This window comes from Colossoma macropomum, unplaced genomic scaffold, assembly GCF_904425465.1.
Source record: "Colossoma macropomum unplaced genomic scaffold, Colossoma_macropomum, whole genome shotgun sequence".
NCBI lineage: Eukaryota > Metazoa > Chordata > Actinopteri > Characiformes > Serrasalmidae > Colossoma > Colossoma macropomum.
The window spans coordinates 11,674,397-11,697,008 of record NW_023494800.1 but is presented as its reverse complement, the minus strand read 5'-3'; the positions used below and the strand labels follow the sequence as shown (position 1 = coordinate 11,697,008).

General features: G+C 40.8%; 1 protein-coding gene across 2 annotated transcripts; it reads right to left on the bottom strand.

Annotated features, from left to right (window-relative positions):
• Nucleotides 1-590: 590 nt before the first annotated feature.
• On the bottom strand, nt 591-21,560 carry man1b1a (mannosidase, alpha, class 1B, member 1a). 2 transcript variants are annotated; one of them, XM_036587894.1, is made up of 14 exons: nt 21,514-21,560; nt 19,687-19,822; nt 16,827-16,935; nt 15,622-15,788; nt 13,585-13,721; nt 12,834-12,946; nt 11,091-11,282; nt 10,840-10,988; nt 10,286-10,474; nt 9,162-9,352; nt 5,902-6,022; nt 5,363-5,557; nt 4,534-4,665; nt 591-3,122 (listed from the first exon to the last, which is right to left on the bottom strand). In XM_036587894.1, the coding sequence occupies exons 2-14, from the start codon at nt 19,786-19,788 to the stop codon at nt 2,916-2,918; spliced, it is 2,004 nt and encodes a 667-aa protein (XP_036443787.1). In that variant the 5' UTR covers nt 19,789-19,822; nt 21,514-21,560; the 3' UTR covers nt 591-2,915. The 2 variants fall into 2 exon arrangements, with proteins under 2 accessions (XP_036443787.1, XP_036443785.1); XM_036587892.1 differs by lacking the exon at nt 21,514-21,560 and adding an exon at nt 20,990-21,361.
• Nucleotides 21,561-22,612: the final 1,052 nt, after the last annotated feature.

Sequence of the window (22,612 nt, the reverse complement as noted above, 5' to 3'; positions counted from 1 at the left end):
ATTGTTAGGAGTCCCATTTTCTCTGTATCTTAAGATCTAATCAAGCATTTTTAACTCTTTTGGAAACCCCTGTTTTTCCACTTATTTTGCTTGGACTTTCTTTTTCCTTATTCTAGTGGATTATCTAACCACTTACAATGGTTGATAAACAAAGTGTTAGGAGTCCTGCCCAAGGACTCTTACTGCTACAGCAGAGGCATTTTGGCCAGGATGGGTAATCAAACCTCTGATCTTCTTGTATCCAAAGGCGATTGAGTTACGCACTATGCTCTGTTTTGGTGAGCTGAGAGGAAAGCAAATGCCAAGCAACAACACATGCGTTAGAGCTTGCAAGCTAATAATGCACCACATCATCAACTGCAATCAATATCAGACCAATTATTTTTCTGATATATCGTGCATCCTTAAAAGAAACATTTACAAATCTCCACAGCTGTACCTGGATGAGACAAGTGTCATCAAGAGAGAGTGCAGTGATAGTGAAATCCCTCAAATCCCACACACCTTAAAGTAAAGCTCTGGTCCACACTGTGACGTAAGTACACAAAGAAAAGTGTCTTCAAATGTTCATATCAAACATAACAAACTCATGTAGGTCAAATCTTTTTATTTGCAGATTCAAATGATGTAGAGAAACTGAATGTATATTTACAGAACTTCGTACAAAGCTTCAGTCAGTGGAATAAAAAAAAAAAAAAATCTCTGATAACATGAGATGTAAAGCTAAGTAGTCGAAGCAGCCAAAGGAAGCAAGGCAGATTCTCTAAAGCAGGAACAAACAGAAGGAGCTGGGAGTTCAGAGGAGTCTTTGATTCTACAAATCCTACTGAAAAGTGGATTGCGTCTATTGCACATGATACATGAATGATCTAGTCCTAGCCTTTTTCCCTTTGAGAGCAGATTCAATCTAAATTATAAATATAAACCAGGCCCAGTGTGATACCCATGATAAAACAGACTATTAACAAACATTACTGGGGTAGATTAAGCAGAACTCTCTCCGTCACTGAACGGAAAGCTCAGCTGCTCACTAAACGAACTGCTCTATCATTTTGTATAGTCAAAACTGCTTTAAATATCTATTAAGATAAACAAAGTCCCTTTCAGTGACCCATGATAGGCTTTATGTGTCTTTTACTGACAACCCAAACAGACCTGCGCAAAATAAATAATAATCTTTTCCACTTTTACATTATCAAGCATAGTTCCACAGCTTTCCATTAGACTATGCATTACAGACACTCTCTGAAAACATCCGAAGTATTAAAAGCATCTGAACCCTGAGACGAGTCTCCTCTCACGGCTCTTTCGTTGAGAGCGCATGCCAGCAAAGCACAAATGGTAATTGCCAGAAACGGATTGCAGCAGAGCCGTCAGTGTTTATCGCACTCGTTTCAGGATCCTGTACATCAAAAGGCACAAAAACAATGTCAAATTTGCCACCGTGCTGCTGTGAGCAGGCAGGAAGGAACTGGGTGGAGAAGATGCTACAGTGCAGGGCCACGGACGCCCATCATCGCTGTAATAAACGGAGAGAAGCTTGCAACGTTGCTGAAGGCTTATCTCATCATAGTCTGACAGGTCTAGGAGGCTTAGAGCACATGACTGCATGACAGCACGCGTGACCACAGACAGATAAGCCCGGAATATGACAGGGTAAACAAAAACATGACACATGAGCCGCGACAAACAGCTACTCTGAAACTCTGAAAAGTGATTGGACATAAAAAGCTTTACTGCACACAACATATGTGCTGGATCGGATGTATAAACGCTTATATATGTGCTAACTTTTGCAGACAGGCACCAGTGTATCCACGTAGATTCGAGATAATATTATGATAAAGAATTATTGTTTATTAGCTCCTGCAATAAAATGTGGCTATAACATTTCCCAGTGTAAAACAATGTCTTGGAGTCCATTCAGTCACGTCTACTGGTAATAAAAGGTGACCAAAAGATGTTTAATATCACATATGTGAACCCCAAATGGTTCCTAAAAGGAGTATTTGTTTGTCACAACTTGAAAGGAACCTAGGTTTAGCTGCGAAGCCTGTTTCACAGCTAGTAAAAGCTGTTGATCACAACGCACTACAGCACTGCAATACAAGTGGCTCCGTGGGGAGTCCCCCTAAATCAAGTCACTGGCTTTTGCTAAAGTGCTAAAAATGTCAGATAAAATAAACAGAGATGCGTAAAATCTCATGGGCCTCACAACCACCAAATAAACATAACTCTAAAAATAAACAGCTCACTGTTCAACATGGTCCCAAATGTATCCTGCATCTCATAAAGGGAATATTCATAAACATACTTGCAGGGTCCCTGTGCGAGAGCTTGAAGAGTCAACACGATGAAATACAAACATCAAGTGCATCAATACACACAATTATATATAAAAAATGGCAAGGAAATCCAAACCTTCATTTGTACATCAAAGTGCTAGGAATTGTCACAGTGTGTGTGATTGAACAGTCTTTCTTCAGTGACTCAGTTTATTTGGAGATAAACCCTAAAATGTCGATGACGAGAGACATTTAACAGACCCCTTATGTCACAGTTTTATCTTTTAGTGGCTGGACGATAAGCCTCAAAGTGGACAGATTATTGAACAACTTTACATCTAGCATATCTTTAATTCAAATGACTTCATTCACACTTATGTCCTCCAATTAGGTCCATGCTTGCCTCACCAGAATAGCTCAAGTGCAGTCCTGTCAGACCCTTCATCACCACCAAGAACTGCCACTGAGAAAACCCCCGTTAGTGTGTGCACAGGTAAAGGCCAGAGCAATTCTGTTCACCCATTGTGTGAAGAAAGCTGCCCACCTCAAATACTACAGTATCTGCCTCATGAAGAGCTTGAGGACTCTCCCTCTGTGTGGAAGATTCAGTCCCTGCAGCTGGAGCTGCTGTCAGGAGTCAGAGGGCCAGATGGGGAGGGGATGGGCCTCTGTGTTGAACACGTACTTATCCAGGCTGATCAGCTCAGGGTCATCGGAGAACAGCAGAAACAGGTACTTCAGAGTCTCCCCGAGGAAGAAGCTCTCCATCTTGTCCCTGGGGCCGGGGTTTACTGGGTCACGCACATTTCCAATGGAGGTGTAGCCACCGCTGGGGACCTGCCGTAAAGAGCATTTGGACACACTATTACACTGGCTCCAGGGCAGTGACAATTATTTAAAAAAAAAGGCTAAACAATAAAAACGGACTTAACTGGACATTAACTAATCATGCACAGTCTTTCAAAGCTCCAAAAATATAAACAATAAAAAAGGGAACCTTGGCTTCACTAGAGCTAGCGGCCTCGTAGTCAGTGAGTGGTGCCTTGCCTGAAAGAGAATGCACTCAAAATAGCCTACTGTATAATGCAGTACAGTATCTAGTATACCGAAATGCAGTATGCATGTACTGTACTTCAGGGCAGGTTTGTGACCAGGTTCTACCAACATCAGGGGCTCAGTCAACTGGACCGATCCCAAGACCCACTTCATTTTCTTAGCCCATTATGGAGTGCAGTATATCACAAAGACAGCTCTGGCTGTGTAATTTAATAATTAACCATTTGTCATACTGGAGAAATTCATGTCAAATGCATACTGCATGCTACTTACTTGGCACAATCAGTATGTGAGCAGTATATATTAGGCTATAGTCTCAGTGAGAGTAGTGTCCTAGCTGAAGCAAGCTCAGTATGCAGTGCCCTGGCTGAAGCAATTGCCATAAATAGTGCACTAGCTGAAGTAGTGTTCGTGAGTAGTGCCCTATCTGAAATAGTTACAGTGAGTAGCGCCCTACCTGAAGTAACTGGTTGCGGTCGACTTCATTGCGGCCCTGCTGATTGCTTGTTACCTTCCTGGCAACATGGCTGCCTTTGTAATTTTGTAATTTTTACTTTACCATATAGTTTTTTCTCAACTATATGGTTCTCGAAAATAAATAAACAAACAAACAAACAAACAAACAAACAAACAAACAAACAAACAAACATCTCTCTGAAAGTGTGGCTCTAGCAGGTATTCTATGTGTGACTTTTTCCCCCATAACACCTTAACCCATCGCTCTAGACCAGGCATGTTAAACCAGGGACCTTCCAGGCCAAAGTGCTGCAGAGATTAGTGTTCACCCCCATCTACTGCTCTGAATTCAGTTCATGAAGGCAGTCATTGCAATAAATAGTGCACTAGCTGATGTAGTGTCCGTGAGTAGCCCTACCTAAAATAATTGGTTGCGGTGTACTTCATTGCGGCCCCGCCGATTGCTTGTTATGTTCCTGGCAACATGGTTGTAATTTTTATTTTATTCTATAACTATATGGTTCTCGTGGGTGGGTGGGTGTATGGATGGACGGACGGATGGATCGGACTGGATGGATGGATTGATATATAGATAGATAGATAACTAGCTGAAGTAGTCTTCATAAATAGTGCCCTAACTGAAGTACTTGCTATAAGCAGTTCACTGGCAGAAATAGTCTCACTGAGTAGTGTACTAGCTAGGGAGTAAAAGATGTAGGTTTAAGTTTAGACCTACCCTGGTGTACTTGTTGAAGCTCTGCAGTATCTCCCAGCCCCAGTCTCTGTATTTGCTGTCCTGGGTGAATCTGTACATGTAGAACAGACTCTCCACTGTCTCAGGCCGCAACAGGTTGTGTCTATCTGCAGGCTACAAATACATGAAAACATGTAAACTAGGACATAATATTTACCTAAGACAACGCAAAGACAATAAATGAAAGAATCCCGCAAAAGTCGACTGCAATAGTTTAGTTCAAATTTACACAGTATTCTCTGGTCCCCAAGAGACAAGACATGCCTGGTGTTTGCTCCTTTAGTCTGCAGTGGAGCTACTGCAACTAATAAGCAACGAATCAGCATCAATTAGTATAGCGCAAACGCAACACCTAAATCATCAGACTTGCCTCAAACCATGTAGAGTTAAGTCATTTTAAATATACTTGCTTATGAGAAATCTGACACACACACAGCTAAAAACAGTAGCAGCACCATCCCGTAGCCTGTACTTTTGCACATTTCTATAGACAACAGTATGTCACACAGAGTTACTCAACAACTTGATGTGGTTTGAGACAAGAGTGTGATGAATCAGGCATGCAGCGTGCACAGTGCTATTAAGTGTACATAAACTTCCATTGATTATTAGGCATATTAGCCTTATAGCTCCAGTGCAAAACCAGTTTTAACATAATTCTTCCTATCAGTGGTTATAGTAGAAACAGTTTTATGCTCTTAATGAAACTTAAAACGTGATGCTCAAGGTCTAAAGATGTGGCAGCAGGATAAAAACAGATTTGACTTAATCAGGGATGTTGTGTGTAAACAAAAATAAAAATATTATTTGCCTTGACGTCTACATCACGGCCGTTTTGGTTCTGCAGGTTGAAGTGGGCGATCTCGGGGCTCAGCCCCGTCTCCATCTGAACATACATCTGATGGCACGTCTCCATCAGCTGCGCGGCCAGATCCATGTGGTCAGCTGGAAGGCCATTATGGGCTCCCAGAGCCAACGTCCCTGGCAGAAAACACACCAAATGATCCTAGGACAGAGGAAAGGGAGAGAAGTGGAAAGCGAGCACAGAGATAAAACAAAACAGAAACAGGAGAGAGAGACAGAAAGAACACAGAAAGAGGGCGAGAATGAAAATGAAAAAAAAAAAAACAGATGCAAAGGTCAAAGTCATAGACAATCTAATCTCCATCAGTAATATCTATTTTCATCCTCATGAGCGAGCCAATTTCACTGGCTTCATTAAGCATATTGAATTTGAGGAAGGGGATTAAACAAACAGATGCCCTGCAACCAGCACCAGCCTATAGATTAACTCTGGACTTAAAGCCTGGACACGTGAGTGTTGTTTTTTCCACGTTTTTAATCTCTCACCATCTTGGGGTTGAGTCGTCCATGGGACAGCTCCCCAACAAAGACGAGTTTACTGGGCGATGTCTGTCCGAGGAGGTTTTTCTTGACCCCTTCCACAGCCTGAAGATAGTCCTCCAGTAGCCTAAACATACACACATACACATATATCTTACTCATAATGTCATTAAACAGCCTACGCACGTGTCAATATATTGGGTAAAATCTGCCTCCTAGAGGCATGATTGGGCTACTGCACCACAATAATCAAGGAAAGTACACCTGCTGTGCTTACATTCATTGGCCTTCAGGCACACCTGCCATATGGGTGCAACTGCAGGTTGACCACAACCCATTTGTTGCTATGATCAGCGTCAGCATCCCGCTTCATCATCAATACCACAATTGGAACACCACATGTTACAAGGGAGGCGGATCATTCTCAGCACAGCAGGTACACTGACATGGTCGTGGTACATTATAAGACACAGCAGTGTTTCTTGGATTTTCAAACACCTCAGTGTCACTGTTAGGTTTGAGAGTAGTACGCCAACCAAAAATATCCAGCCAACAGTGGTCATGTGGTCAGAAACTGATCAGGTGTTAGAGCACATGTGTCAGGCTCCAGTCCTCATGGGCCACAACACTGCAGACATCAGCACAATGCCTTATTCAGCTCATCAGCTAATTAGCAAAGCCTTCATGAACTGAATTCAGAGCATCAGATGAGGGTAAACGCTAATCTCCACAACACTTCAGCCCAAAAGGTCCCCAGTTTGACATGCCTGGGTTAGAGGATGACCAACACAACGATGACCAACTGCAAATGGGGAAAAAAAAATTAGCTATCATCTCTAACTGCACACCTACAAGGTGGACCGACAAGGTAAGAATATCTAATAAAGTGGCCAGCAGCTGCCTGACAAACTTGCACCAGGTATATACAAAATAATGTGTCAGTGTCACTGCTGTGCTCAGAGTGGTCTATCACCCAAAATAATATCTTGTCAGCAGTGGCACTATATATATATAAAGAACATTTATTTAACATAAAATTACACAGAATTACATTTTTTCAGTGCATTCACCTTTTTTTAGTGTGTCTTTATTACACCTTCCAATCTTTTTGGAAGACTTGCTTTCAGTTTTTCAAAGAAATCTGCAGGAATATTTTTCCACACATCCAAAGGTTTATCTGAACTTTGTCAGTCCGTAAAACTCCATGTCTCAGATGTCACTTTTTAGCGCAAATTAATAATTTGTAGTGCAAATGTTCTTCTTCGTTGTCTAATTTTTCTTCAGCAAGGGCTTCTTTACAGCTACACATCCTTTCACACTCATAGTGTTGAGCTGTCTTCTCACAGTGGAAGGATGGACAGAAACACCTGTGGATTTTTTTAAACCTGAAACAAGACTGGAGCTTGATTTTCTCCTCTCTCTCATAGATGATAGCTTTAAATACTGTTTATCTGATGTTGACCGTGTTGGTGATCTACCAGGTCTCACATGGCTGTTAGGAGTCCTATTCTCTTTTTATCTTTCGATACACTGTTGAACTCCACTTTTGGTAACTCCTGTTTTTTCCACTTATTGTCCTTTGAATTTCCTCTTCCTCATGTAAATAAACTATGTTATGTCTTATCTTTTCAGAAAAATCTCTTGAAAAATAAACAACTTGTGCATAATAGCGGACTTCTGCACTAACAAACTGGCATCTCCATAAACTACAGTTGTTTATCTGCTACACTTCTGTTATATAAGATATTTAACACTCTTACTTCCAATTCAGAAATCCCTGCCCACAGTGAAGCGGTGTTGCGCTTCTTACAGTTGCAGCTTAGGGACAACAGTCACAGTCGCTTACTAATATGGCTGTGAGCATGACCTTGACTTGGCTGCTTGTGGATCAGTGATTAGATCAATTCGAACCTAAATAGAAACCTCATGAAAAGGACAAAAACACATGTTCAGTGACTTGCAAAACATGAGGGTGATTTTCTTTGTCATGTCCATTAAAGCACTTGCTCTGCCTTCCTACTCAAATATTTCAAGGTGACTCCTCAAAAGAGCAGCGCAGATTCTGAGCAGCTTCCAGCAGTGAGCGAGTGTGATGTAAGCACGGGAGGGAGGACGATCAGGATCAGGTGTGAAGCAGCGAGGTGACACGCATGCAAATGTCTGGATCGCAGACAGACATACAAGACATAGCAGGCATTTCCAATTTCATTTCACTCTCAGCAGCACCACAGAGCTGAAGCTGCTGACAGTGCTGCACAGTCAGATTTGGGCTAAAGAGGAGGGAAGGGGCTGAGTCAATGCCTCCAGCGTTATTCAGTTATGTTTATCAGGCAACAAATCATCCTCATTTCACCATTATCTGTCTTTTGTGAAGATGATGGTTATCAAAAGTGAGAACAGAGTATTATGAAAGCAAATTTGATTTTTATATCTTAATTAAAAACACATTAGTTTAAGCTAGCATATAAAACAGCCATAGAGCAATAGATCAAAATAGTTTGTAATTGCATTGTTATTTCCTTTTGACCTCTAATGTTTCAGATATTTTGCTTTTATTCCTGTGTAACATAAATAAATAAATATCATTATAATCATTAACAGAATTTTTATAGTCTACATTTTTTGTATTTTATTTTTTTCCACTTATTACATTTGTGTGGTTTTATATATCAAACACAGTCACAATTCATTTGTATACGACTTATTTATGTTTATTCATTAAACAAGCCGCTCTTATTTTGCTATCTTGTAAATTAACTGAGTTCAACTGGCTGCCCTTTAAAGCAAACTGATAACTTTGACCTGAGGATACTGGAAAAAATAAACTCCTGTTGGATGTCTGGATCATTTGAAAAGCTACGAATGATGAATCTGATTTGTCCCAAGAACAGCAAAATGTTTTCCTCTCCAATAACTACTTACTGTCAATAACTAATAACGCTACAGACTGTCTGCGGTTATAACACTCCTCATCTCTTCCACGTGAATACATAGGCTACACTGCTGAAAAGCTGAATGTTATGTCATATGTAATGTGATGTCACAACCATGACGACTTCAAAAAGGGTTTTTTTTGCAGCTTAGCTTCTATATATCAACTGCTGAGTGAACAGTAAGTTTTTAAACTTTAACAAATTTACAGAGTCTACATCAAACTCTTATTGGAAAAAGCAAGAAGATTCCATTATATAGGCCCTTCAAACACAAACCAGCTTTTCATAGATGAGAAATGCAACTAATTTCCAAGAGATATGAAAGAAACTTACTCAGGCTCCTTCTTACCACCCTGCAGCCACTGCTTGAGCAGATATTCGTAGTAGCTGTCTGCGCGGGCTCCCAGGGTGAAAACCCCACGGTGGGTGAACTTCCCACTGTTCGTGTTGATGAACATGGGAACCAGGCCATCATGCTTCCCATCTAGCCTGTGGACTTGCCTCATTACCTCATCCACTGCTTTCTGGCCACAAACAACACACAGGGGAAGAAAGAGCACAGAACATTTTTAGATTATTTGTTCAGGGTACAAATCAATGTTTGTCCAGTATGGAGGTGGGTAATATGACGATCATACTGTGTCACAATATGCTTTTCTGACTATATTGTGGATACTTTCTGTACTTAAAGAACACTAAACAACTGCATGTTTCATTAGTATTAACTATTTTATTAATATTCTTCAGTATTTTGCATGTAATCTCCTATGCCAAGTTATGCTTTGCCTATGTACATAGTGTGCAGGTTCCTATGCCTTTCAATATTGGAGAGATGTCTCTGTTGAATTGACGCAGCCAGGCAACATATTTAGCAGGTGCAGCATCAGGTTTTTTTTCCCATTATAAACACAGCATAATTAGTCATGTTTAATTGGATTTAGTGTAGCACGGTATATAAAATGCTGAACAAAAAATAGTGTGCTCACTTTTGGATTGTACTTTTTAAATGTGACACTACTGGACTTTTTTTGACTGTTCCTACTAGGACCCTAACTATCAGATATTTTCATTTAAGGAAATTCATCATCCTCAAACTGCCCTGTAGTAACTGTCGATTACACACGGAAAACATGGCCAAACATAAAATGTCAATTTTGGTCTGCTTGTGCATTTTCCATTTTTTTGTTAAATATAGGAAATAAATCTGTGATCCTTGACTGTGGATTTAATCTTTTCATTTTTACAATATTTTACCGGAAGTAATTGATATGACAAGTTCTTTGACACATTTATAAGCCAACACTTGGTCTTTCATCCCGTATAGTCTTCCAAATATATAAAAAGAATAAAAATGAAATGATTTCATAACGACTCTATGTTTCACTTCTTGCACCTACTACAAGGTTGTGAACACATTGTGTATGACAAGAACCAAACAGCACCCCTGCTGGTTGTACCTGGTACTGCGGGTCCTGAGTGAGCCTGCTGAGCTCTCTGAACTCCAGCTGAATGCTGGTGACTTCAGCCACAGTGCTGTCAGTGGTCCAGCGCGGGGGGTGAGCAATACCTTTCCCAATGTTTACATCAGAGAAAGGGATTTTGGACGGCGTATTGAAGGCAGGCATTAATCTTGAGCCAATGTCTTTCTAAGAGAACAAAGAGATTAAGGAGAGCATTTAGAGACACTCCTGCAAAGCATTAAGGCTTTCAATTATTCAACCTTTAAATGACCCTAAAGAACTGAAAACCTTGTTTATATAAAACTCAAGACAAACTAACAAAAGGATTGAGCATTAATCTAGAGTCAGTGCCTTTTTAAGGCAACAAATGGATAAAGCAGGTTATGCATTTAGAGGTACTGCAGCGAAGCACTTAAGACATTCAAAATGACCCTACAGAACTGAAAACTTTGTTTTTAAATGCTGGAGGACCTGATCCCTTACTCCCTTCCAGGAAAGCTGCAACTAAAGAAACAATGACAGAAAGATAGAGTTGTATTTGGGCTACTGACAGCCTTGTCCAAGAACAGGGAGTCTCCTGTCAGGTGGTACGTGCCCAGGAGGCCTCCAAGAATTCGGATGGTGCTCTCAAAAAGATTCACATCCACGTTCTTAGAGAACGATAGCTCCTTCTCTACCCATCTCTTTGCCTCTTCAAACTCTGAGAAATAAGGAGAAAGAGGGAGAGCTAGATGGATTTCTGAGCCTAGAAAGACATACTGTTCATTACATGACTGACAGAAAGAGGCTGCAGCCGTCTTACCTTCTTTCAGGTCTAGAATCCACATGGTGTCGAGCGCATCTATTAGTGTAAGGCCCAAACCAAACCACTCTCCATGTGTCTTAGAGAGGGGCTTCAGCTCATCATGACCCCAAGCAAACGCTTTATAACCTTTCCACGCATGCCTGAACGCTTCCCTCACAGCCTCGGCCCGATCCACAGGCTTCACAGAGACTGAAAGAGAATAAAAACATACATTTAAAAAAATGAAGTTCGCTTCATTTATGATTGGTGTTATGATGCTTTCTGATTGAGGATAACTATATAACTTGGGATACACTGGGAATTTGCTGCAATCAAGCAAGTCTAGTATCTCAATTTCCCTGAGAACGACTGGGAGACACCCTTGAGTACCCTTGACCACAGGAAAAGACAATTGCTTCTGTCTGTTAATGCATCTCAGACTAGAGCTTAGAAAAATATTAGACTGAACCGACAGGACCTGACAATACATGACTGGCTTAGTGAGAATCAGACATCATCTCTGAAATACTCTATATAACTAAAAGCATCCAGACACCCCTTCTAATGAGTGAAATCAGCTACTTTAAGGTGAACCTCCTGCTGATACTTGCACAGCATGATCTCCATAAAACAATGCCCAGTGTTGGCTGAAGACACCCAGCACTGAGCTTACACAGCTTATTCCACCAAAACCGGCATCACATCCAACGGCAGGATGCGGATTCTGCGGGCTCCACTCGTAGTTTTTTCCTGCCGCAAACTGCAGATTTTTCCAGCGCAAATCCTCATGGATCGAGTTGATAAATATACAACTTCAGCGGAAAAGCTAGTCACCTGTCACTTTTCATGAGGTAACCAATCAAAAAAGAGGGTGGGACAAATGAAACTGGAGATTGAATGCAGAGCTGTACAGTAGGACAGTTTTGTTTGCATTTGCGGAATTTTTGCAGAATACGTTCCACCAACTGCCTCCTCACTGGGATCTATTTTCTTCACGGGGTGGAGCAAAAGTCAGGCCAGTATGGGCAGTTCTGATTTGAGGTGGTTTTGGAGGGAACGTATAGTTCAATAAACAGTTAAGATTAGCAGGTTAACTGCAATGCTTTTTTTTTGCAACTGTGAGCAACAAGCGACATTATGTTGACTGTGAAACGCCCAGCTCACCCTCTTGTTTTCTGCTGGCTGACGCTTCTGAGGTTTGCGTAAAGCTCATGAAGGGAAACTGAACGCTGCCAGAAGCAAATTCATTTTTTGCATCCCATTGAAGCTTTTTTGGCAGTTAAATTTTACTCGCATTCGGTGTGAATGAATTTGCAATCCCGACCTAATTATCCAACACCAGTGCTTGACCTCACTTATGCTCGTGTCTGAATGCAATCAAATTCTCACTGAAATGTTCCAAAATCTAGTGTAAAGTCTTTCCAGAAGAGTGGAAGCTGTTACTGCAGCAAAGGGGAGGTCAAACACCCTATAAACACCCTTGATTTAGGAAGAAATTTGGGGTCAGATGAGCAAGTTTGTCACAAATGTTTGGACGTACAGTGTTACATAGTAAGCTCTATCATTAGTAAGGCAGTTTTTTATTGTGGTACCTGAGAATCAGTTTAAAATCAGGTTCGGAATCTGAACTTGGTGCTGTGGGTCAGGTCAAACTTGAGTAGAATCTCACTTGGCTATAATCAAATTTTCAGGTCCGGAAAAAAGCATAGTCCGGACTGCTTAAGTGCACCTTTGGATTGTGCATGGAGGTTGGATTCCTACCTGGCTGTAAAGGAGCAGCACCTTCCACCTCAGCAGGCTCTGCTCCCTCTTTTGCATGAGCTGAGGGCTGTGGCTCAGTGCCTTGTTCCGCTTCAATCATGGCCCCTCGCCAGCTGAGAGAACAGAGACAAATGAATGAACCAGAGACAAAGTGATTTCAATTAAAACAACACAAAATTGTACAGGTCTTCAAATAAGCAGAAAAAAGCATTTTTCAGACTATAGGACTAGGAGACCAAAGATGAGGGGCATTAATAGGAGGCTTCTTCTTGGCCGGTTCTCAACAGACGGACAAACTGCTTAATCCAATTCACGACCCTGAAAATCAATTTATAACTTTACTTAGTAGCTCCACTTTACAGGGCTAGCACATTACTCATTTGCTTAATGGATTTTAATGCGCTTTTATGCCTAAGTGAAGTAAGAGAGGTGAATGCAGAACTATTCCAGCAGAGAAATACGTTCTGAATATGAGGAGTATGTTTTGCATCAAGTTGTGAGAAACACCATTTGAGCAGTGCTCTTTTTAAATGCGCAATACTAATGGCATACAAACGGAAATACAAGTCTTATCTCTGCACAATCATATCCCTCATAGTGGTTCAGAAGAATAAGGTCTACACACAAATCCAAGATGTGTCTGACATTAAGCCGTGTCTTACTCCACCTCACTCAAGGTCTCTTCATAACTGGAGTGATTAACAGCCTCATATGTGGTGGTGGCTGCTGCACTAATGTATTGAAGTCATACCTAATGACTGTCTTTGTTTCTTTCTCCTGATCTTCATCTCTTCTGATAGCTGGCTCTTCTCTGTCCTTCACCTGCCAGTCTGACACATTGCCTCTTTTCTGCAGGGCTGGAGGACCACGCTTACTTGGAGGCTTCTTCTGCAGATGAGGAGTCAAAAAACAGACCAACATCATACATACTGGATTAGCTTCACATAAGCACTTGTGCAGTAGTTTTTATGCGGCTGTGGGAAGCTTGGAGTCATCTTGCCTTGCCTGAGTAACATTTGCTTTTCACTGTTACTTTTCAAGTAATGGAGAAAAAGCCCTCTCTGTTTAATGCTTATCAAATTCTCTTCCATGGGTTGAAGAGCAGGTTTTACCTAAATAATGATTTGACATTCTTTTCAAAATTACTGAGTGCGTTTACATGCACTCAATACTCCGATCATAATCAGATTTGTTTTCTTCAGCTATCTGAGTATTCAAATGGTTACATAAACAGCATACTCAGATTTCTTAGACCAATTAAGATATCCGATAAAGAGAGCTGGATTTTAGCTCTGTAATCAGATTTCTCAGTGCATGTAAACTCTTACTCTGATTTCTATCAGATTTCTCAGTCTGCACATGTGCAAAAACAAACCGCAGTACCGAAAATAAGCAAGATGGCAACAAAACACTTTTGGTGAGATGCTGAAACCAACTACGAGCTTGATAAAATGAAGGATTTAAATATTCTTGATGATGATGTATGTTCATATTTTCAGGTAAAGTGGTGTTCTGTTTTTAAAAAATAGGCCACAGCATGAAGTTTGAGTTTTATATTACGTTTATTGGCTGGTTGCAAAGCAGAAATCCAATTACTGCCTGACTCAGAGACCCGGAGTTTCCCCATTATCTGATAACTCAAGTGCAGGTAAACGTGATGATCGGATTACTGACAAAGTCTGATTTTCTGCAGTTATCGGATTATTAAGTGCATGTAAACACACTCATTGTTAAAAGTATATTTATAAAATGGATAGCTCAGGTTCCGGTTGATTGACTGAGATAGGTTTAAAGCTGCTGTAAAATACTTAATATATACAGACAGGACCACACATGAAAAGTGAATATTGTATTAATACAGAAAACCATTAAAAAGACTTTGTATTATTTATGGAATAATCTTTGATCATTATGTTGCTTGGCAATCACCTACTGTTAATAACTACACTGCTTTGCAGCAGAATTCCACTTATTAATAACGAATATTAAACACTACACTATGTAAGATTTGAGGATTTTGAGACCATTCTGGTGTAAACATGTGATTGTACTAAATATGTGGAAAAACATTTTGTAACGTCGGCTGTGATTTAGACCCCTTCCCCAAAGAGAGAGAATCCGATGATTACAATTGTGTTGAGTGTTCAAAGAGTTCAAAGAAGCCAAAACTTGGTGAAGGATGTGCCTTTCAAGGATGTGAGTGAATTATCTATTACTCTCATCATATCTTCTTCAGTATAATGTTGATTTTACAATTAAGACAAACATCGAGCCGGACCCTCTTTTGAGCCTGTGCATGTGATGTTAATACATGATGGAGTCAGCCTGTGCAATCCGACTGGACACCTCTGATTTTTAAATAATTATTATTCAGGCTTTACAGGGAACTTTGCAGCAGCACACACACCATATTTCAGTAATGCTGCTTCTTTCAATTTAAACAAAACCAACCCTGAATAGTGCAGCTTTAATAAACTAAGAAGTATTTTATCATACTGTATTTTGTCATGGCGTTCACCACCTAACTGATTTAAACACCTTAAAAGGTTTAAATGCTGATTAGTGCTGACATCACAACAAGACAATAGAATGTGTAGGGTGTTATTCACAAAATAATAGTTTTGCCTGCTGCTTTCACTTTTGCTGTCTTAGTAAAGAAAACAGCTTTCCATTTTAATATGTTCAGTTACTGCACACAAACAAAGAAAACAAGCTCATTACATTAAAAATATCTAGATGGGTGTCCACACTCAGATTCTGGAGTGTTCCTGGATAGCGTGGTACTTACCAAGCCTTGAGGTTTGGGCAGGAGGGGGACGTTCGGCCTTTGTGGCTCTGGAGGCTCCTCCTGTACAACCCCAGGGACGACCTTTGGGACGAGACCAGGAGGAATGGGCTGGAGGCCTTGGTGCTCCCTTTCATCCCAGCCCTCCTTCACTGCCCCGTCAGAGAGTGCTGAAGAACATGGAAAGAAAAGAGAGAGAGAGAGAGCGCAATTCATTTAGGGAATAAGAAGTCTTAATTACCCTCTCGAGAACAGCCACCTTATGTTCAGGACACTGCAGCAGACAGTGCATGTAAGAACTACAACAGCTAAGAACAATACAGCGTGAGACATACTGCACTGTTAATATCACAAATACAGCGCTGTGCAAAAGTTTTAGGCCAATCAAGTTGTTATAAACTCTTTATCTGGGACATTGTGGTTTTTGCTTATGAAAAATATGAATCATTAGAATAGATAAAAGTAAGCATTGGTATAAAAAAGCAATTATAATTTCTTGTTTACTAAAATGGACGGTTAAAAAGACCTAGGTTTGGTTCCTCTTCTCCTCAGTGTACCACTGACATTACCTGGATCTGTTTCCAACACCAGCACACTTGAGTTAACTTTATGAAATATTCATTCATATCCAACAACTAAATTCAGTATAATAAGGAACAGTATCACACAGCTTGTTATGGATAGTTATACCTTGGATGAACATCTAACAATTCTCATTTGAATTTTAAAAATTAATTAAGTTTTTATTGTTATGTTAAAAACAGTAGTCCTGTGTAACCAAAGAAAAATAGATTTTATATGATTTTATATGATAAAAAAAATGTTTAAGTCTAACTGTTTGACCGATTTTTGAGAAAAAAACAAAGATTTGAGCTCGGGCAATCTCAGAAAACATACACACCAAAGGACATTTCAGATTTGGACATATACAAACACTGAACTGCCAAAAACATAGGTTTTGAAATCATTAAACTAAAAAAGCTGACAGATGTAAAATCAAAATTTACTTTATTAATGTTTCCTTGTATTAATTTGAATGTTCAGTTTTTATAAGCAAACAGATTGATAGCTTTACTGCTCACACAGATAGCTTTAACTTTTATATTCAGAACTAGCCTTGGTCTTTTATGTCTACAGTATTTCATAAATACTCTAGCATATTTCTAGTCTGAAACATTTAAGAGCACAGGACAAGATACAAAGGACACCTCTCCACTGCTCCGAGAGGCTGGGGTAAGAGAAGATTCCACAGATGAGCAGGAAGGCCAGCAGGAACAGGATCAGACTGCGTTGCAGTCGAGACAACTGCTTCCATCTCTGAAAAGAAAAGCACAGACATATAAATATATGGAATGAACCCAAGATTCACACTATATATTACATTTCCTTTCACTGTCCATCATGATTACGTACAATAATTCTGCTACAACATCTTTAAGGCATCGCTGACTGTGCACATCAGGGGCAATAACACACTGAACGAGTACCACATCCATATTGACTAAGACTTGAGTTAGGAACAATTACTACCGTCATAAGATGAGAGATTATTTTAACATAAGAGGCAATCAGCTGTCTAGACATGCACTCAGAAAGATGGATGCACAACTGTAATCAGCAGAAATGCACAGAGAAGTGAGGGCAACAGGGTGAATCGACGTTCACCTGGAGAGAGACTCAGCAGAGATTATCCTCATAGTCATATAATAACACATAATAATGGACCAGCAGGAAGGCTAATTTGAGCTATTTAGTCAGATAATTATGAATCTTACGTAAGATGTGCTGGAGTGTCTTACTGAGCAGGTTTCTGGCCTAAAACTAGCATTTAATATGTTATTTGTCAGGTTATGTGATACACTGTAGTGCAGCACTGCATCTCTCAGTATCATTGGTTTGTAATAACTTGTGATTTAATATCAGTTTTGCGTCCTTATTGTGTTTTCATTAATGTTCTCTCACTACAATACCCAGCACTCACTGCAGTAATACATCACACAGACATTGGAACCGCCCCTCACTCAGGTAGAGGCAAATAACAACAGATGTGATACTCGGCTTTCTAGCGGTAATGTTAGCTATCTGACTTGCGAGGAGGGAAAACAGCCTTCCCTCATGTATCCATTCCAAAGTGCATGTAGTTTTTCAAAAGTTCCTCCCACCTTCAAGATACAGAAGTGGGTTGTCTTAATCTTTAAACTGGAAAATATTACTATTGTGGCACCACAACACACACGTAGCAATGGTTTTCATTTTGGCCAAAGGGTTTCTATAAGTAAGACACGAACACAGAACACACAGCCGTATGGGACTTTAAAGACACTGGCAAGGAAACAAAACAGCAACTCTCCAAGTGACTCACTCTTATCAGCTTGGGAGTGCATACGCAGGCCCTTCCATGTTTTTGCCCAGCCACGATGGGACATGCAGGTTCACTACATACACAATCAAAGCTTTTCTTGTGGATAGTGGCATTGGGGAATGTGTACGCTACAAGTTTTCTTTACCAGCTACTGCACACATCAGTCTAGTCAATCTTGGTATGTGTTACAAGACTGAAGACACATTATATGTCCACTATATTACATTTACCATAAGCGCTGCCTGTGCAGGGCGAGGAACATAATCAAGGATGTTTCTCATCGTAACCATGGACTTTTTACCCTCCTCCCATCTGGCAGGCGTTACAGGAGCCCCCGCTCCCAAACCAACAGGCTCAGAAAGAGCTTCTTACCTGAGGCCGTGACCCTGCTGAACTCCTCACTGGCACTTTAACTGCATCTTTGCACTCACTGCACTGTTACTGTACTTTATGTTCTAGCATTATTGCACTATTCATATTTGTACAGTCTATTACTACACTATTCATGTTTGCACAGACAGTTAGTGCACTTTTTTTTACTCTATGTACTTATTATTTTACATATGCTGCTCTGACAGTACATACTACCTACATTTGCATTCTCTCCACTTACCCTGTATATATGTATATTTGCAACATCTATATTTTGTACCACTCTACCATCCTTATTTGTACACACTGTAACTGTCAATTGTCAGTTACATCAATTGTCTGTCTTGCGCTTTATATATAAATAATACTGTATTTTGCACTTCTGGTTAGATGCTAACTGCATTGGCTCTGGACCTGTACTCTGCACAATGACAAAGTTGAATCTAATCTAATCTAATCTAATCTAAAGTATGTGAATCTAATAAGAAGGGTAACATTATGGTAAATTTCCCAGACAGAGATTAAGCCTAATCTTGGACTACACATTCTAATTCTGAGAGATTTTCCACCAAAAGGAAAATATAAACTTACAGTTCTAGACATAAAGATTCATAAACGGTTCTCAGCTTAAATGTACAATTCAAAAAAAACATTCGTAAAAACTTTGGTGCAGACACATCTATGGGAGATTCTGGACTCACGTTAGACAACGCTCTCCAGAACCATCATCAAATCGCCAATTGAGGGAATATCGTTTGGAAGAATGGTGTTCCATCACGCTAGTACAGTTCCAGAGACTTGTAGAATCTATACCAAGGTGCACTGGAGCGGTTCTGGCAGCCCAACACCTTACCCAGACACTTTGTGTTGGTTTCTCCTTTGCTACCTGCCTGTACAGTAGTTTTTTTAACCTTCAGAAAAGGTTCTTTATGCTCGCACTCCCAAGAACTATCCAGTAACATGTTCTTTAAGGTTCTTCGAACAGCATATCTGCTCATAACATGTTGAAATACTCGAGTACATGGTACGAATTAATCTTAACAATCAGCAAGCCTTCATCATTCTATAAAAACATGCCACCTTGGTGGTCTAAATAAGTGGTTCCCAATTCCAGTCCTGGGCACGTCCTGTCCTGCACAGTTTCAACTACTCCCTGCCTGAACACATCTAATCCAGCTCACAAAGGGCTTGATAATTAGCTGATGAGCTGGATCAGGTGTGCCGGGGCAGGGATTACTTGTAAATTTGTGAGGCAGGAGGTCCCCACGAACAGTGTTGAGAACCACTGGTCTAAGGGATGCCTGGGTTAGACGTAAAGAAGTTATCACACTGACCCTCCAACACGACTGCCTCCGGTGCTTCCCGTTTGTGTAGCTGCGGCTATGCTGCTCTCCCAGCGTCAGAGAGACAAAGTCCTTCCTCAGGGGCGAGTACATCCTTCATACAGAACCCAGAGCTTAGATACTGAGCCTGATAAAGGAAAGAGGAAGAGAGAGAGAGAGGGAGATGGGTATAGAAAACAAAAGAGTGAGACACGCCCGCGTGTATTTCCTCACAGATGCTGAGCTCCTAATAAAGAAAGCAGATCGACGATCGTTGCTACAGCAACGCAACACTTTGCAGGCCCCTAATGAGAATTGAGGTGCAGAGCAAAAACAAATCTGTCTTTGAGATTAATTACCACCTCCTATACACTGAGACGGAGACGGCAGAGGTGCTAGAGGCCACAGATGTAACTGTACTGTTCCCATATAAAAGAGGCGAGGATACTGTCCAACATTGGTCAGGGTAATATGAGAGAGATTTAAAGTGCCACAATAAGACCATCTCCTTCGTATTTATCCTGCTCTCTTTCATAGCTACCTGAGCTTATTGGATTTGCAATGGATTTATTAACTCATGGCCAGCCAGCAGTGTCAGACTGTGTTATCAAGATGTGATCATTGAGATGATGAGTGTTTGAGAGAAAAGACTGCTATGATTCTAGTTATATATGTCTGTGGTTTGGTCAGTTTGAAGACAGTGAGGCACGAAGGGTTAGTCAAAGTCATTCTAATGGACAGTGGCCTTAGGGATTATGGACCCTACATAATTTCGATGTCGGATAATGTTACTCGTCATATCATGTACTGAGAGAAAGGGCAGTGGTCTTCTTTCCAAGGCCAGACATACAATGTATTTCCAAAGGATCTTCTCCCAAAATCAAGAGTATTAAAACAGAGTTTGGCCCCCTTTAGCGAAGTGAGGGCCTCTACTCTTCTGAAAAGACTTTACATTATATGTTGGAACATTGCTGTGAAGATTTGATTGCATTCAGCCACAGGAGCATTAGTGAGGTCAGGTGCTGATGTTGGATGATTAGTTCTCGATCACTCCAACTCTTTGCAGGGGTACTGGATGGAGCTCCAACACTCCACAGCCCAATGCTGGGGGCTTTATACTCTACACCTCTCTAGCCGACACTTGACACTGAACATGGTAACCTGTGTGATCTGTGCTGCTGCTCCAGTGCGTCCCATTCAAAAGATCGACTCATCATTTTGCTTGCCAACCTTCCTCCACCTCTTCCTTCCTCATCCGGACAGTGAAGATGTGGGTCAGCTGGGGAGATGGTCAGGAGCTGAGCTGAAATCTTACCTTTCTCTGTTTTCTCTGAACGCCTTGTTAATCCTGTTACGTCCAGCGGATGTCTGAACACAACGACGAGTGGACTGAGGCGACTAAGGTTACCTAACCCTACTACAGCCAGGTCATTGTGCTCGGCGGTCATTAACCCAGATGGCCAGCAAACCCACCGAGGGTGTGCACGACAGAGCAGAACAGCTAGCTAGCATAGCATGACCAGCATCTCTGTTATGTGTCCATTTGCGAGCTGAGAGAGCCCCTCGGACGCTTCAGGACGTGTTTTTATCCTAATCCAGTAAAGAGAAACGCACTGTCTGTGTGAGAATCCGGAGAAAGCCACCTGCATGTTAGTGTTTACGGGCAGCCCTGCCTGACCACGCCACATGACCGCGCACGGATGACGTCACCTTCCTGTCCATTTAAAGGGGAATCCCACTGATTTTCTTTTTTAATTTCTGCATAATTCAGTGGTTGAGATGTAAACGCTGCCACTCAGAGTGGTTTGACGTGAAATGGTTCACTGTAGAGAAACTTACCCACTCAGATTTCTTTACAGTGGTGGTGATCGGAACCAGGCGTCGCCATGTATACAAACACATAAATAGCCCTTTTATTTACTTTCCAAAAGCACCAGTGGACCTACACGTGTCGTCTGAGTTAATATGTAATGTTGATGATGGTGAAATAGTGCTGAATCTGAAAAAAAGGGGACTATTTTGCCCTAGAACACAGTTTTGTATCCTTCCACCATGAATGGATTCAAATAAACTGATTAAAATACGTTTCAGGCCAAAAACTGCTGTCAAACAATGTCTCAGACATCAGGAAATTCAGAACCATCTCATGTAATAACTTTCTGAACAGGTCTGACTTGGCAAGTTTCTCAAGAACAGAGCATTTTGGACCAAACCATGAATGGAGTTCGCCTTCAACACTTTCCTATCCATTTAACTCCACAGTAATAAAGAGTGACAGTATTTTATCTTTTAATTATTTAAGACTGCAAAAATATAGCTTGAACAAAAATATGGCTTCAAAAATATGAGCTAATCCTTGCACAGTACACCTTACAATATTATACTATATGCTGTATAGTTTTAGATCCTTATAATTTCATGGTCGCCTCACAGGAAGAAGAGGCTGGGTTCGATTCCCCGGCCGGGTGATCAGGGTCCTTTCTGCGTGGAGTTTGCATGTTCTCCCCGTGTCTGCTTGGGTTTCCTCCCACAGTCCAAAGACATGCAGTCTGGCCAATTAGAGATATAGAGATACAATTAGAGACACTAAATTGTCCCTAGGCGTGAGTGTAATTTCAGTGTCTCTCTGTCTTCCCTGTGATGGATTGGTGACCTGTCAGAGGTTGTTTCCCATCTTCCAATGAGCTCCAACAGCTCCCATGACCCAGGAGGATAAATGGTTTAGATGATGAGTGAGTGAAGAAAACACCTTGTTGGGATCCTGATTAAATACTTTGACACTCGAATAAAAATAAAAGAACACTTAAAAAATACAAAATGATGCAGTAATAATTTCAAATGATATGTATTGGTATTTTTTATATTGCCGGGATAATTTCATGGTTATTTTAATTGTAATAAATAATGAAACATCTGGTTGAGACAGAGATTTTACAGT